General features: G+C 25.8%; 1 protein-coding gene across 3 annotated transcripts in view; it reads left to right on the top strand.

The window, feature by feature from the left end:
- Window positions 1-16,806, top strand: part of LOC126907742 (cytochrome P450 4C1-like) — an 81,465-nt gene that overhangs the window by 53,064 nt on the left and 11,595 nt on the right. The window contains exons 1-2 of one of the 3 annotated variants that reach the window (XM_050689316.1): window positions 14,863-14,954; window positions 15,344-15,625. The exons of 1 other annotated variant lie outside the window; for it this stretch is intronic. In XM_050689316.1, the coding sequence (XP_050545273.1) occupies window positions 15,400-15,625 (226 nt within the window). In that variant the 5' untranslated portion in view covers window positions 14,863-14,954; window positions 15,344-15,399. Of the gene's footprint in view, window positions 1-14,862; window positions 14,955-15,343; window positions 15,626-16,806 lie in introns of those variants that run through there. One more of the 3 variants, XM_050689317.1, reaches the window with a different exon arrangement.

The following is a 16,806-nucleotide window of genomic DNA, read 5'->3' as shown; positions in this document are numbered from 1 at the left end:
TTTTTTTTATACTAAAACCTTAGATATTTACCTTTCATTTGATATCATTTTTTTGAAAATCTATCACTTAACCTGCTCATTGGGGGGGATTTAAAATGGCAACTTTTTTACAAAAATTAATTTTTTCAACTGAACTTTTGAAAATGTTCCGGAAGGTCTGACACTTTTATATATATCTTAAATTAAAGCTAATGTAATATACTTTATTATGGAAAAAAAAAATTTGTCCCGACGATCTATCTTCTATACGCAAATGGCTACCATATTGAAAATATACTATTTTTGTATGATAATTATGGGTTTTGTATTTTATTTTAAGAGAAGTTGATGTTGCTTTTGTAATTATCCACCAATTTCTTAGAATTAAACACTATCTACTGATTTGCATCGAAGCGTTTCTTATGATAGTGATTTTAATCACTGTCAGATTAAATCTATACTGGACCCAACTATGCAACGTCCCCACTATGCCGCGACCCCACTGTGCTACCGTTTTATTTGTTAAATAATATTTTTATAAAATATACTAAACATTGTGTTTATTTGTGTTTATTGTAAAATATAAATATTCTAAGAATTGATTTTAGGGATACATTACGCAAGTTAAATGGGAACCCTTTATTTTTTTAATGGAAAATGGTCTAAATAAAAAGTTGACTAGTGGACAACCTATATTGTATTATTACTTTTTAAGTTATTATAATTTTTAGTTATAGACGAGCGGGGTGCGCAACAGACAATGTTTTATATATGCTTCATGGTAAAACTAGAGTCGCTAAATATTACATCGCTCCTTACCTTTACTAAGTTTTTGAATGCTAAGAATTCAAAAAGCAATAATACAAACTGTTTATCGACCAGTCAAACTTTTATTTGGACCATTTTCTATTTAATAATAACAAAAAATAATAGGTGCCATTTTACTTACTTATGTTACCATTAAAAACAACTCTTAGAAATAATCTTTTACTTTTTAAAATTTACTTGATATTTACTACGGTTTAAAAAATAAATCAAATAATAATCTGTACATTTTTATAAAAAAAACTATTTGTTATTATTATATAATAGAGGGTAAATGATTGATACTGTGTGNGGTGAGAAGGTATTAATTTTACCATGATGTGTTTATTTTTTTTTTTATTTTTTTTTTTTGTTATTATTATATAATAGAGGGTAAATGATTGATACTGTGTGTATAATATATGTACATATTGGGAAGAGTAACTAATAATAATAAAAATTATACTATTGTTATGGAATTGATTATTTATATATTTAATAAATATATAATATAAATATTATATATTATTTATAATATAAATATTATATATTATTTATAATATATGAACCAAAAAAAATTACCTACCTCTACGAATGTTTCTTTCAACCAAATTTACATTATATAGTTCAACGTTAGCCAAGTCAATTTATAAATCATCCGTAAATTGGCTTTAGACAGTTTTTTTAACTTGTAATTAAAAGTTAAAAATTATAGTTAATAACTGTTATTATGTTTAATTAAAATAATGTCAGTCAGAATACAAAGCTGTCTTCTCTCGGTAGTGTGCTGTAATCTAGTTGACTTTGCACCCTAGATAGATAGTGGGGTACTCTGATCAGACTAGACTAGCGATATAATAAGGTGGTGAGGTATTTGTGTTTTAAGTTTATCGCAGAATAAATTTATTTTTCTTAAGGTCCAATATATTTCAATAAACATTTAAATTGATTAACGGATACTTTTCTATATTAACATTAGTTTATAATGTCGTGTATACAGCTCAAATAAATATGGATAAATAATTTTCGATTGACATTATTCTTATTAGATAATTAAAGAAAAAAAATTTCAATATGCCCAAAAGAAGAAAACCAGCCACTGTTTTTTAAACTTTAACAGAAAAGAAAGTAATTTTCTAATTAATTTATATTGTATTTATCTATGAAATAAATATTGATTACTATTGTAGAAAAACAAAGAAAAGTATTATTGAACATATTGTTGGAATTAAATAATATCTTTTAAACAAAGATTAAAGATATGAAGTTTTAACTGTGATATTTAGAGTAAATCAATATAATTAAAATTCTAATCAATTTTTTTAAAACCCAATTTGTATAATAATTATCCTATTGTTTTTATTGAGCATTAAGATTAATTCAATAACCACTCGTTTCTGTATTTTAATGTTAGCTATCCATCAAGACATATAAATTGTAAGGTTTCAGCCAAACAGAGGGCCTACTAATTACCCACTGCCCAGGGGGAACACTGGACAGTGACCTAGTAGCCGCGCCAAACAAGATAGTACTTGTCGACGGAGCTACTAGGTTTTGAGAAAAACAAATATTAAGAAAAGAGAAAGGCCATGTATAACATAATAACATCTTTTCTTTTTAATTATTGAATATTTTTAGCATATATATAATTTTAAATGTATAGTCATGAAGAAGAGAAAAAAAAAACAAAAAAAGAAAAAGAGGTGCTCTATATAACAGTAATAATGGGTTTGAAAAGGGGGGTTTCAGGTTGTACTTGATTGTTGATTGAAGGGTGACGGCCCACCACCGGCCATAGCTGCGCCTCACATCACCATCATCATCATCTCGACATTTATTTTAATAAAAAAAACGGAGGACAAAAAAAATACAGCCTGGTTGACTCCAAAGTAGACGGCAGATCAACTCGACGTTTTATTTAAAAAAACGGAGGACAAAAAAAATACAAAAAAGAAACGTGGTTTTCAAAATATAATTATATAAAGAAAACACGAGTTGTTGCCTCGACGGTATAGGTGCACAGTGTACGGTCAGCTGATGATGACAGATATCGGACCGGTTGACAAGTGGAGGTTATCATATACAAAATTATGAAAATACTTTACACCTACTGCACATACATCTAATTGATAAGATTAATATAAAAAAAAACTTGTATAAATTCTGCAACATTACAAAGTGATATACAATTTATAAGTTTTCATCAATATTTAATCATATTTAAAATTTAATTTCAAATTTACAGGACAAAGTTTATGATGAAATCTACCATATAATGGGAGAAGGTAATCGAATAGTAACAATTGAAGATACCGTTAAGTTTGTATATTTGGAACAATGTATAAAAGAAACTCTTCGATTATATCCTATAGCACCAATTTTTATGAGATCTCTTCAAGATGACGTTAAAATAAGTAATTTCTCTGTGTGTATAGATAATAAAACCACTTTAAAATCCTGTTTTTGGTTTTTAAGGTAACTACATAATTCCAAAAGGTACTACTGTTATTATTTCGCCAATAGGAACCCATAACTTACAAGAATTGTATCTAAATCCTTGGGAATACAACCCAGATAATTTTGATCCAGAAAAGGTTGCAAAACGACACAAGTATAGTTTTGTTGCCTTTAGTGGTGGACCTAGAAACTGTTTAGGTACTTACGAGTTATTCATATCTTAATAGAATAAATATAATCATTTCGAAAATTTAATAATTTAGGGGAAAAGTATGCAATGTTACAAATGAAAATTATGCCATCATCATTTTTACGTAATTATAGTGTACATACTAAATGCAAAATGTCTGATATAAAGTTAAAACTCGAGTTAACGATGAAAAGTGTTCATGGATATCGTGTAACAATACGCCCAAGAGACAGAATACCAACTTACGAATTAAAATTGAATGAGAAGAATGTTTAAATATAATTATATTACATACAAATTTTTTGAAAATTTAAATTTTTATCTATAAAATATTTTATTAAAACACATTAATTATATTNTTACATACAAATTTTTTGAAAATTTAAATTTTTATCTATAAAATATTTTATCAAAACACATTAATTATATTATTTTTAAATTCAAATTTTAATAGTTCATAAAGCAATTAAAAAAAATTTATTGTAAACTTTTCTTATTGAGTAGCTAGTCTTAGAGCTTAATGTCTTTGTTCTAACAAACATCGTTCCGGCGGATAGAATAAACGTTGCAACTAGATATTATTCTAAAAAATGTTTGTAAGTCTGTGTGTTGAGTAGGTGGTCTCTGAGCTTATGTCTCTGTTTTAACAAACATCGCGCCGGCAGACTGCGTAAAGAAACTTATAAATATATTTTTAATATTTAACTTTTGTCTTGATGATTATTGTACCGCTTCCTTTGAAGGCGTTTGAGCCGGAACACATTAAGCAACCACAATACCATCTTTATAAAATTTTTACACAAATATAAATATTTTTTAATCTTGTTTTGGGCAGACCAAAGGAAGATTTAAGAAATATTGGTGTTGATCTGTTAATAAAATATACTCTCTAAAAAAAAAATACTTAATCAATAAAAATAAAAAAATAAATAAGGCCAAATTATAAAATTATATTTCTAATAAAAAAACACAAAGTGCTTAGAATCTTTTAGATATATGTTGTAATATACTCTTCACTATTATAGTATGATTTTTACTCTTATCTTAATAAATTAACACAATGTGTCAACCATAGTCTTAAATGTAAAAACAAACTATATTATCGTTATCTAAAAATGATTTGTATATTATCCACATGTATTATTTTATATATTTTATTTCTTTTATGTATTAATTTATATATTTCATATCTTATGCTTAATTTTCAATAAACGATAACATTACAAGAATGACACAATGATGATTGTTTGGGGATACAAAATACTATAACAGGCAGAGTAATCCTTCTCAGTCAGTGCTGAGGACTTGGGTGAGTCTGTCTCCAAAGAACTGTTATAAACGCGCTCTCGACATCTATACGAAAAGTTTGTAATCATCATTGTCGAAATTCTCACGTTTTAATTTATGAACTAAACATTTGAGTTCGTGTTATTTTTTTATTATTTGATACTACTAAAAGTTATTATAAGAACAAACAAAAATCATCAGGTAAGATTTCAAATCAATAAGAGTCAATATTTATATTATATTTAAAGTTTAAATCATGCAGTGATAGAGTAATGTTGTACGTGCTCGTTTTTTCCTCTCTAATCTATTTTTATGTACTATTATATATACTTGAAGTTTAGTTAAAAATTGCATTATGGATTGTGTGTGTTTTGTTTGCAATCTTAATTTTTCTGACTTTGATATCACAATAAAATATGATGGTTGTAATTTTCAAGCTCATAGTAAATGTTCTGGACTTACAGCTAGTGAGCTAAAATGTTTTTCTTTAAAAAATCGCACTTTAAAATACTTTTGTCCGTCTTGTGAAAAAGGCTTACGCGATAATCCAGAATTAAAAAATTTAATAAATCGATTGTTAACAAAAGTTAACCAACTTAAATTGTCAGATAGGTCAAACTAAGCTATTTCTGAAGATTTCATAATTAATGAATTAAATGATTGATATCTGAGAGCTTCAAATCTAATTATGTATAATATTCCGGAATCAACAGCTGTTAATACTGCTGATAAAATCAGACATCATGAAGTACAAGTATCTAATATTATTAGCTCCATTGTTAGTGATTCGGCTATCAAGCCATTAAAGTTGATAAGATTGGGTAAACAAGTCCAAGCTAACTCAAAACCTCGCCCAATTAAGATAGTGTTACCTATACCGCGTGATGCATTTGATATTTTGAGAAATAAAAAAAAAATAAAATCAATCCAGCCTTCATCGGACATTTTAATCAGCTCTGATCGTACTATTTATCAAAGGACATTTATGAATAAACTTCGCGATGAATTTAAGGCACGTATCTCCAAGGGAGAAAATGATTTAACAATAAAATTTGTAAAAGGTACACCTGCAATTGTTTCAAGGGATCGCCGTTCAACTAATCTGATAAATAATTACTTACATTGAATATTTTTTATCAAAATGTAAGGGGTTTACTGACTAAACTTCCTTTTTTTGTAATTCTATTGTAAATTTACATAATGATATAATATTTATCACCGAAACATGGTTAAATAATAATTTGTGTGATGCTGAACTTGGCTGTGAAGCTTTTAATCTATTCAAAAAAAGATCGACAGGTTAGGGGAGGAGATGTTTTAATTGCCGTAAAGAGAAAAATAAAATGTGAGAAAATTATTATCAACTCCTTATGTGAAATTGATCAGCTATTTTTAAAACTTAGTTTATCAAATGATGTTACCATCTTTATTGGGTGTGTTTATATACCTCCTTCTGTGTCCATTGAAAGCTACTCTGAGCTTTGTGATTTACTGGAATCTATAGTCTTAAAATTCATTGATAATTATTTTCTTATAGTCGGGGATTTTAATCTAAACTCATTTAATTGGTCTAGGGATCCTATAAGTCAAAATCATTTATCTGGTAGTACAATATCAAATTGCTATATAAATCTTTTAAAGTTAAAACAAGTTAATAATATAAGTAATGTTAATAACAGACATCTTGATTGTTTGTTTACAAACTGTAATGTTATGTCAAACTACCCTAGTGACTCTGTAGTTCAAAAGGCTAATATATATCACCCTCCTTTTGATTTAATTATAAAATTTGATGTACCAAATGTTATTTATCAGTCTAATAATCTACCATTGTATAATTTTAACAAATGTAATTATGATGATATTTCAAATATTCTCTTTAATATTAACTTCGATCTAAACTTAGATTAAATTTTACTAGAAATAATTAATAATTAAGTTTTATGAAATAATTAATCACTCTTTCTCTATCTTTGTGCCTAAAATTATAATTAATGAAAATTATTCTCCAATATGGGCTAATAAAAACCTTAAAAATTTAATTATTATTAGTAGTAAAAAATATGCACACAAGAAATATAAGATTAGTGGTTTTTAATAAGATTATTTAGTTTTTTCAGCTCTTCGGAAACAATGTAAGCATTTAATATCTCTAACTCATTCAAAATTTATGTCTAATATTGAGGATAACATTCAAGTAAATATAAAGTTTTTTTGGAAATATATTAACTCTTTAAAAATAAATAAAAATTCCTGATTTTGTATCTTATAATCAAATTCTATCTTCAAACAATGAAGAAGAAGTTCAGTTTTTTGCCAATCATTTTTCTAGTGTATATATTAAACCTGTTAATTCATCAAATGTTACAATTTCCTCACATGCATCAATAAATATTCTTAATTTACACGAGTGGTCGATTAGCGAAAATGAGATTTATGAATACTTAACTACATTAAATATTCATTCTGGATCTGGTCCTGATGGAGTACCACCTGTTTATTTGAAGAACTGTAAAGATGTTCTCATTAAACCATTGTATTATATTTTTAACAAATCTTTAAAAATGGGTATGTTTCCGGAAATTTGGAAAAAGTCATACGTAACTCCAATACATAAGTCAGGTGATAAATCAAACATTTGTAACTATAGACCTATATCTAAATTATCAGCTATTCCTAAAATTTTTGAAGCCATTATCACTAAAAAGTTATCAGTTTTAATGTCACAACAACTAGTTAGCAATCAACATGGTTTTAGACAAAAAAAATCAATGCTTACTAATCTTCTTTTATATCAATCAAACATTATTTCTGCTTTTAATGAGGGGCAGGAAATTTGATTCAATATACACAGATTTTCAAAAAGCATTTGATAAAGTAAACCATAAACTCTTATCAATAAAATTAGAATATTTTGGATTAAATGGCTCATTTTTAAATTGGATTAAATCGTATTTAGTTAATCGGACACAAGTAGTAAAATTGCTCTCAGTTGTTTCAAATGATATTAAAGTACACTCTGGGGTGCCACAAGGTTCTCATTTAGGTCCTCTATTATTTATTTTATATATAAATGCCTTGTTTAGTATTTTTGATACCACTATAAATATTTTATTGTTTGCTGGTGATGCCAAAATATATACGGTTATCAACTCAATGAGTGATTGTATTAAATTACAGTAAACATTGAAAAACTATATAATTGGAGTGTTACAAATGAGTTACCTCTGAACTTAAGCAAATGTAGATTTATATCATTTTCCCGTAAAAAAGATCCCATTTTCTTTAACTATAGTTTGTGTAATTTCAGTTTAACTAGGGTTGATTTCATAAGTCTTTTGGGAATAATTTTTGAGGATAATCTTTCTTTTACTAGACATATAAATTTGTCAGTCAGTAATGCTTTTAAGAAATTAGGTTTAGTTAATAGAAATACTATGTCTTAAAATATTTAAAAACATAAATACTTTAAAATTGTTAAATTTTTCTCTTGTCAGATCAAAGCTTGAGTTGTGTTCTTTAGTTTGGTCCTCTAATTATGCTAATTACATTAATTTATTAGAAAACGTCTAATACAAGTATACGAAATCTATCTGTTTTAAATTGAATATTAGTCTTACTAGGGATTCATATTATTTACATTCTACTCAGTTAGGTATTACATCTTGTGAACTTAGAAGAAGAGTTAGTGATCTTATGTTTTTATATGACTTACTAAATGGTTATTTAGATTGCCCAGAGTTACTTTCAATGGTTGGCTTTAGAACTAGTCAAATAAACCTCAGAGTTATTAAACTGTTTCGTGTTCCTTTCTTTACCATTAATTATAGCTCAGCATCATATTTTCCTCGAGTCCTATTGTAAGCTAATAAAATTTTAAACATTATTGATTTTTTCTTTATGTCTCGTGATGTCTTCAAGTCGAATATTTATAATGCATTATCTAATTGTGTATTGTAATTTGTTTATTTCTAATTGTTTATTATAAATCTGAGTAGTATTTAGTTAAAATTGTATTTTTTCATTTAATATAATTTATGTTAACTAAGAAATTATTGATTTATTCTATCGCATTATGTTAAAGGGTTTTTTTTTACCCGATTAAAATTTAAAATAAATAAATAAATCAATCATTTAGAATTAATAATCTGAATACAGAACGATTAATCAATAGATCAAATAATTTATATATCTTTAAAATTCATTTAATTATTACTAACTAGTTTATACCCTATATCACATTACATTGTATTCGTGAGATAGCCACCATCTCTTCGTTGCCTCAGTGTATTATTACAGGTACTTACCAGTTGGGTCATTTATAATATCTTTATAAGGGGAACTTTAACTATTACTTTTTATATCTACTTATCTTTATTATTCTAAACCCTCGGAATCTACAACCCCGAGAGAACCTCGTTGCTCAACAATTAACCAAATCTCTAAACATACATAAACTTGCTCAATATGCACAATACACATATACACCTATTTATATCTTTATTTTCATATTTCTACATATAACAGCCAGTCATAGATTTTATATAATGAAATATTTTATTTAAAATCTCAATCGTTTTCGTAAATTATAGTCTAGTAGTAGCACACACAAATAGAGTAAAAAAATTATTAAATTATAAAGTAAAATGATATAATTTTGTATATCAATGTATCAAATTATCATATCAAACTTGATTCGTCAATATATTTTTAAAACATTAGATATGAATAATTTTAATTGTTTGTATGGAGAACATGGGATAAGTGACTGTTTAATTGAAAAAATTAGAATTTTATTTTCAATTTTTAAGGGTAATATCTTCAACTAGAAAGGAATTGTAGTCATTTTACGTATCGTTGAAAAAAGTAGGTCAATTTGAGCAGAGAAAATAAATGATAGTCACAAAAAAATATTTTCTTAGCTTTACATCGAAGTTAAAACTTAAAATATAGTAAAATAATTTTAATATGAATAAAAAATTTCTTCTCACGAGTGTCGACTACAGTGATAGGATCCTTGATCTTTATTGAAGTTATTGAATCTAAATGAGATAAAAATCAAAGCAGTTTAAAATTTATTCTAACTTAAGAAGAATTAAGAAAAAAGTACCTTAACATACGTGGGTTGGAACCTTGTACTCCAAGCTCGTAAAACACAAGTTTTACCTACTTGGCAACCGTACGTCACTACCGCCAATGAAAAAATTGGCTATTTAAGCTAGTTCAAATTTCAAAGTTTTTTTCTCGACTACAAAAAAAGCAAAAAAATTTAAATAAGTTTCTATACTATATCAATTTTATTTATATAATATTTATGAAAATCTGTGTACTCCCCTTGTCAGGTATTTTACAATAAAATAAAATACAAAACCCAGAATTTTAACAAAAAAATAGCATATTTTTGAATAAAGGGGTATGATCCGATTTACAAAAAAAGTGATAGATGAAAAGGGTATATAAAAATTATTTATAAAAAATAATAATATTGATCCATACATTTTTCCAAAAGTTATCGCAATATAAATTTAATAATATAAAATACAATATCAAGAATTTTTTCACAAAAATAGCATATTTTTGCATACGGTAGTCGTTTTCACCATAAAGACAAGTCCAGAGGTCAAATTTTTTTTTTCAATTTAAAGTATATTACATTAGCTTTAATTTAAAGTATATATAAAAGTGTCAGTCTTTCCGGAACATTTTCAAAAGTTAATTTTTTTTAAAAAGTTACCATTTTGAAACCCTTCATGTGGGCTAGTAAAGGATCAAATGCTCTCAAAAATATTTAAAAAGATAGGTGAATACCTCAGGTATCTATAAAAAAAATGTATAATCATTCATTATTTTTAAAAAAGTTCTGGCAATTTTAAGTAAAAAAAATTGAAAAAATTTTCAAAATTAGCGATTTTAAAATTTGTAATTTCTTGGGAGATTTTCCCCGTTTACGGGGAACGAGGGAGATTTTTTTAAACTTTGAGGGTAATGTCTTCGACTAGATACGATTTGTGATCTTTTGACATATTTTTCATCAAAATCGGTTCAGCGAGAGTTGAGATTGAACGTTCATAGACACAAAAAAAAAAAATACAACACATTATAGTAAAATTAATATCTTTTCAGCTTTGAATCGAAGCTAAAATCAATTGCGGCTCTAAAAAATCGATGTTTCAAACTTAATGAACACTCTGTATAGTTATTATGATAAGGTAGTGTGATAATTACACTAAATCTAAAAAAACACGCTTTTAAAGTACATCGAACTAAAAAGTTAGAAATAATTTTAAAGTAAGTTTAAAACAATAATGAACTAAACATACTAGTATTTAAAATATATATTGATATTATATGAGCACTTGATTTCTTGGTTTTTACTGATAATTTTGAATTCCGAAGTCTTCATCATCGTTGAACTAATTGTTTAACTACTACACGAAAAAAAATTATGGTTAGGTTAACCATTTAAATGGTTACGGTACCCCAAAATTTAGTGTTAGTATAGCGACAGCTATGTACTATGGTTAAAATTACCATACTTATGTGGTTGTATCTTATGGTTCTTATAACTATATGACATAGTTGTATGAACTTTTGTGGAATAAGTTGTAGTAACCTAATAAAATATTTGTATAAGCCATACATTATAGTTAACTTAACTATACGTTTGGTCAAGCCTACCAAACTAAATTGTTGACTATTTGTTAAATGTTACAGTTTTTTTAGGGTATTTTTTTGTCATATACTACGTATAAATTCGTATATAATAATAATATAGGTGTTAATAGATTTGATAATAATTTAAGAACTTTATAAAATATACTTTTTATATCATTTTTCTGTAACTTAATTGTTTAAAAATTAATTAACAGCAAAATTCCAAAACGTTTGCAATGTTTCAGTTTCTAAACCGTTAACTCTTCATAACCAAGCTGTTAAATTTTATTCTCAAGACTGGCATTACAACTTTCAATATAATGAATAATTAATTATTATGAATATTTTGAAGGATATGTTGTTTTTTTTTTAAATTATTAAAATAATTGTTTGATAAATGTTAATTCATAAAATTATGTACATGAGACATCAAGTAGCTATCCTAAAAATGTATTTTTAAGATGCTTCATCAATTAAATAGTTTTATTTTATTTGTATTTTCTTTAAATGCAAAAAAAAAGGATTATTTAAATTAGCTATTAATAAATGCTTTTTTAAACTATTAAATGTTGTTGAATAAGAATTTTATGTTTCATTTTAAAATTCTTAAATAAAAGATTTCAGAGCAATAACATTGAAAAATAAATTGTTTTGTTTTTTTTTCACAAAAATTAATTCTTTTATTTAGCATTTCAAAAATTTAGATTTAGGGTGCTCAGGGTCTAAAGTAAGATTATTGTTCACAAAATTATTGGTTCAATGTATTTTTATGTATAAGAAATATATTTAATAAAATCAACCTCAAAAATTAGCTACAGAGAAAAACAATTTTTGTTTGTTTAATTTTTCACAATCAATTGTAAAATAAAAATGTTTATTATTATTATTTATTCTATTAAAAAGAAATAGTAAAGTACATGTTTTTAGTGTAGTCCAAAACTAAAAAACGATTAAAAAACCGTTAACACAACATTTTTTTCTATCAAAAGTTAATAAGGATGTGAACCTAGTGGGACAACTTGTACGTTCATATTGAGATTATAAGCTAATTTTTTTTTATCAGATTCACTGAAATAAATGACGTCTGTTAAATTAATATTTTTGACTATTAAATAACTAAGATTAATCTAAAAAATTGTTATAATTTTTTTTTTGTACAAAGAAAGAGTATTAATTTTATACTAAATTTTATTATTTATAAAATAATAAATGGATGAAGATGAATTAAATTTTTTATGTATTACTTAACTATAAATACAAACTTTGTTTTATTACCTCTAATGTTTTATTTTCGGCACTTTTATATTGCAATATATATAAAAAATTTGGACCTCCAACCAATTATATGTACCAAATCTTTTAGTATGTCCTCTGTCAAGGATTTGTATGCAATTCTATCGATCTCTTCATCTAACAATTTGTGCATATTTAATAGTTTTATTTATTACTTATGAAAAATAAGCTTTATTTTTCCTAGGAATGAAAATATATATATATTTATATATATATATATATATATATATATATTTTTTTTTTTTNTGATCATTTAAAAGAATTCAAAAAACTATTATTTTCTCTAGTAAATATATAATGTAATGAATACTTTCCTTACCTTCAAAAGTTTAAATTAGCTGTTCAAGATTTAAATCTTTCAACTTATTTTGAGTCCATTTGTCCATTATTGTAATTATTTTATAATATATTGTTAAATTATATTATTATTTATATTAATTATCAAAATTAAACAATTAAGAAAAAATATATAGATATATAGATCAGCTTAAGTTTTCGTCGACTATCGTTCTCAATGAATCAACGAATGATGAGGCGTTCATATACATCGGCCAATAAGCTCGACGGCGCGTCTTTGTCTGGAAAAAAAGGCTATTTTTCCATCAATGAATTCAAGCGCGGTCCAGTCAACAAAAGTTTTATAAAGATATCTGAATAGATTTTTCCTGTGTACTAACAATTAACTCATTGTGCAATTATTAAACAATCAAAACCTAATAGTGCATTAATTAACATATCATTTTACAAGTTATAATAGTACTTACAAACAATAACACGATAAATAACATTTTTATTTTATATTTGTTGTCCAGTTATCCATAATAATGTGGTTGTATACCTATACTATACAGTTGCTCTAACTAAATACTTCGGTAAAAATAACCATGTATAATAACTAAATTAATTTGGCTGATCCAACCATACGTTACTGGGTAGAATTACTGACAAAAACAATTGCAAATACTATAATATGGTTCCCCTAACCATAGTATTTCTAACCATTTACCAAACTAAAATCATTTTTTTCCGTGTATTACTAAGTATTTTTTTATAATTTTATATCAGTTTGGTACATAATACAATTTTTGTACGTTTTTAGTTTCTTTATAATATACATCCAAATATTTTAAGAATTATTATTAATTAATATGCGTGGATATTACAACACATTTTGCCCGTTCAGTTTTTTGTCTTGCATCAAATTAATTTGCTTTTTTCACTTTAATTGTTTTATAAGTCTCCAATTATCTTTATATTTAATATTATTATGATATGTTCAACTATAAAAAACTTTTACTTTAGTATTTATTAGTAGCTTAAATTAATTATGACTGTTAACTTGAATAACATAATTTTTGTACTATTCTTGTTATTCTTAAAATATTAAGTAAACTCCTTTGTTAAAATATATATTAAAAAAAATCCTGCTGTAGTCCGATAATATATTGTCTTGACCTTTGTTTCTCATGTTGATAACGCCATCAAAATTACGGAATTTATCTGTTGTGGTCAAAATTCGATTTTTTATACTTTTGTAATCCTTCAAGTAAAAAACAAAATGAATAACCTTCTTTTATGTACTTTCTTGAAGATTTGAAAGGTTAACACAGAAAATACATGTACTATCACCCAACAAAAACAAAAGTGAAATAAATGTTCTATATACATAATTAATCAACTCAATTTAATAACTATTGTTTTTTTAGATTTATACATTTTTTAATTAAAAATTTTACGTCTTAGGACATATATATTGGTTATGAAAACTATTTTTGTGCATCCTTCTATATTGTTTATAATTTAGAAAAAATGTTATCATTTAACATACTTTTATTATATTTTTAGTCCTTAAAAAATTAAGTACTGAGGGAAATATTATTTATTTAGAAATTCAAATTGAATGGTTCTTAAGTCAATTTTATTGTTCAGTACATGTTCTCCATTGAAATATTTAATACTAATGAGTACTCCTACACTATTAAACATTGTTAAAAATAAATTTTTAAAATGACTGTATGACACATAGTATTATCATAAATCATTGTAAATTATAATTATTATTACAATATAAATTAAATTATTTTACATCCTCTCCTAAAATATATTCAACTTTTAGGTATTAACAAATTTAGAAGGTCGAATTTTAATAGATTTTGGTGCATATATATAGATCAATTCCTATTTTTTGTTCTTTACCAGTTAAATAAGTCTAATATAACAATAGTATTTATTCGTAAAAAAATAATACTTGGCAGTATACATTAAAAAAAATTACATCGTATTTTTAAAGGTAAGTTAATAAATATACTTAGATCGTCGGTGATTTGGAAATAATCCCTTATTTGATTAATTTTATATTAGTTATTTTAACGTTTCATGTTTCATGATTCGTTTCATTTGTAAAAGCTAAATCGATAGTAGCAGGTGTCTGTTTTAAATTCAATAAAGATAATAATTTTAAATTAATTTTACGAAGAAAAAAGAAATTTCTTCCTATACCGAGTTTTAAATCTCATAATAAATGTGCATAAATGAATATATTAATAATTGTAAGAAAATATAAAATCAGTTTTAAGTTGTTCCTAAAATATGTATGAAATATCAAATATGAGTTATCGTTAAATTAGTGACGATTTGTTCCAATTTTATTACGTTGTAAAATATTAAATAAATATTCAGTTTCATTCTAGCCTTCTCGATTGTATTGAAGTGTTGTGGATAGAAAAAAATTAATTATGAATGTTACATTTTATACTTTTCCGTTGTACTTAAATACACTGGCTGTATATTGGCAAACAAAAGTTGAGTTAGTTGGTTGCGTTATTATAATATTTTTATTAATTACTTGGTGCCGCATCAAATGGAATCGTCGGTTTATTGATAGATTTGCAGCTAAGATACCAGGGCCTCCATCGTATCCATTAATTGGTTCAGGATTAGAATTTATCGGAACACCACAAGGTAAGTTTAGTGTCAATGTATAATTCATTTATAAAATTCTCAATACTTTTATTGAAGCAACCCGAAGTATTCTAAAAGTAAGAAATATTAAAACTTTTCTTATTTTTTTTATGACTTATTTACTGTTCAATCACATTATATATTATATATTTTTATTGAAAAGTGAGCGTTTTCGTTTTTTTTATTAAGTTTAATTCTTTACCACGTGGGCCCATACAACAGTTTTATATATCATAATCGTTTTTTTTATACCTTCAGGTATAAAAACACATAACTTTTTATTTCTAATATGAAAAATAAAATTGCCCCCAAAAATGGCTATTACCTCGAGGTAAATTACCCGGGACGCCCATGCTCCAGTGTACATTTGATTTCTTCGGTGGATTAGAGAAGAATAGAATGCGTAGTGACTGACGGGTTACCCTAGAGTGAGACGTCAGTGGTCAATAGAAGATCTACTAAAACTGACTTGGACGTTGATAATACCATTCAAAACAGCTGCTCAAAGAAAAGAATTATTCTGTGGAAGGGATTAGCTTTAAGTGGACAAATAAGAAACTGTCACTGAAAAAAGATGTAGTTAAACCAGAAACCCATAAATGCACCCGAAAAGCGCATAAATTTGCAGCTCTTCACAATCAAATCAAGAGAAACGGAGTGCCACGCTTTCTTGGTGAAATAAGAAGCGGCATAAGACTACCAAACTTATACAATTCACATGGGTACAAGAAAACAAGAACAACGGCATGCTGAAAAAAAACGATAGTAACGGGTGACTAAACTTACGGTGCTTATTCCTGAGGACGTATAGCTAATCCTACTAAAGTAACCAAAAATTTGGATGGTTCGGTGAAAAATGTATCTTTCCGGAAGGGAAAAATAATTTTCCTATGAACTTAGATTGAACTTACATTGATATGATCTATATCTATATCTATATCTATATAATGATCACATAGATCATTTAAGAATATGGACTGGATGTATTACCGCGTACATCCATTATCAACCACCAAAAAAAATATCTCATGCAGGGTTTGCACCAAAATAACTTGGTCCAGTGCAAATTGGTAAAAGATTAAGTGTTGGGTCAAAGCAATAAAGGTATAGTAAATAGCTGAGGAAGTATTGAATTACGTCGATTTTAGTATAATATAAGCTTTACAACAGTAATTAGCAAT

Source organism: Daktulosphaira vitifoliae, unplaced genomic scaffold, assembly GCF_025091365.1.
Source record: "Daktulosphaira vitifoliae isolate Bord-2020 unplaced genomic scaffold, ASM2509136v1 Scaffold_5, whole genome shotgun sequence".
Lineage (NCBI taxonomy): Eukaryota > Metazoa > Arthropoda > Insecta > Hemiptera > Phylloxeridae > Daktulosphaira > Daktulosphaira vitifoliae.
The sequence above is the reverse complement of the archived record's forward strand: the minus strand, read 5'-3'. Positions and strand labels throughout refer to the sequence as shown.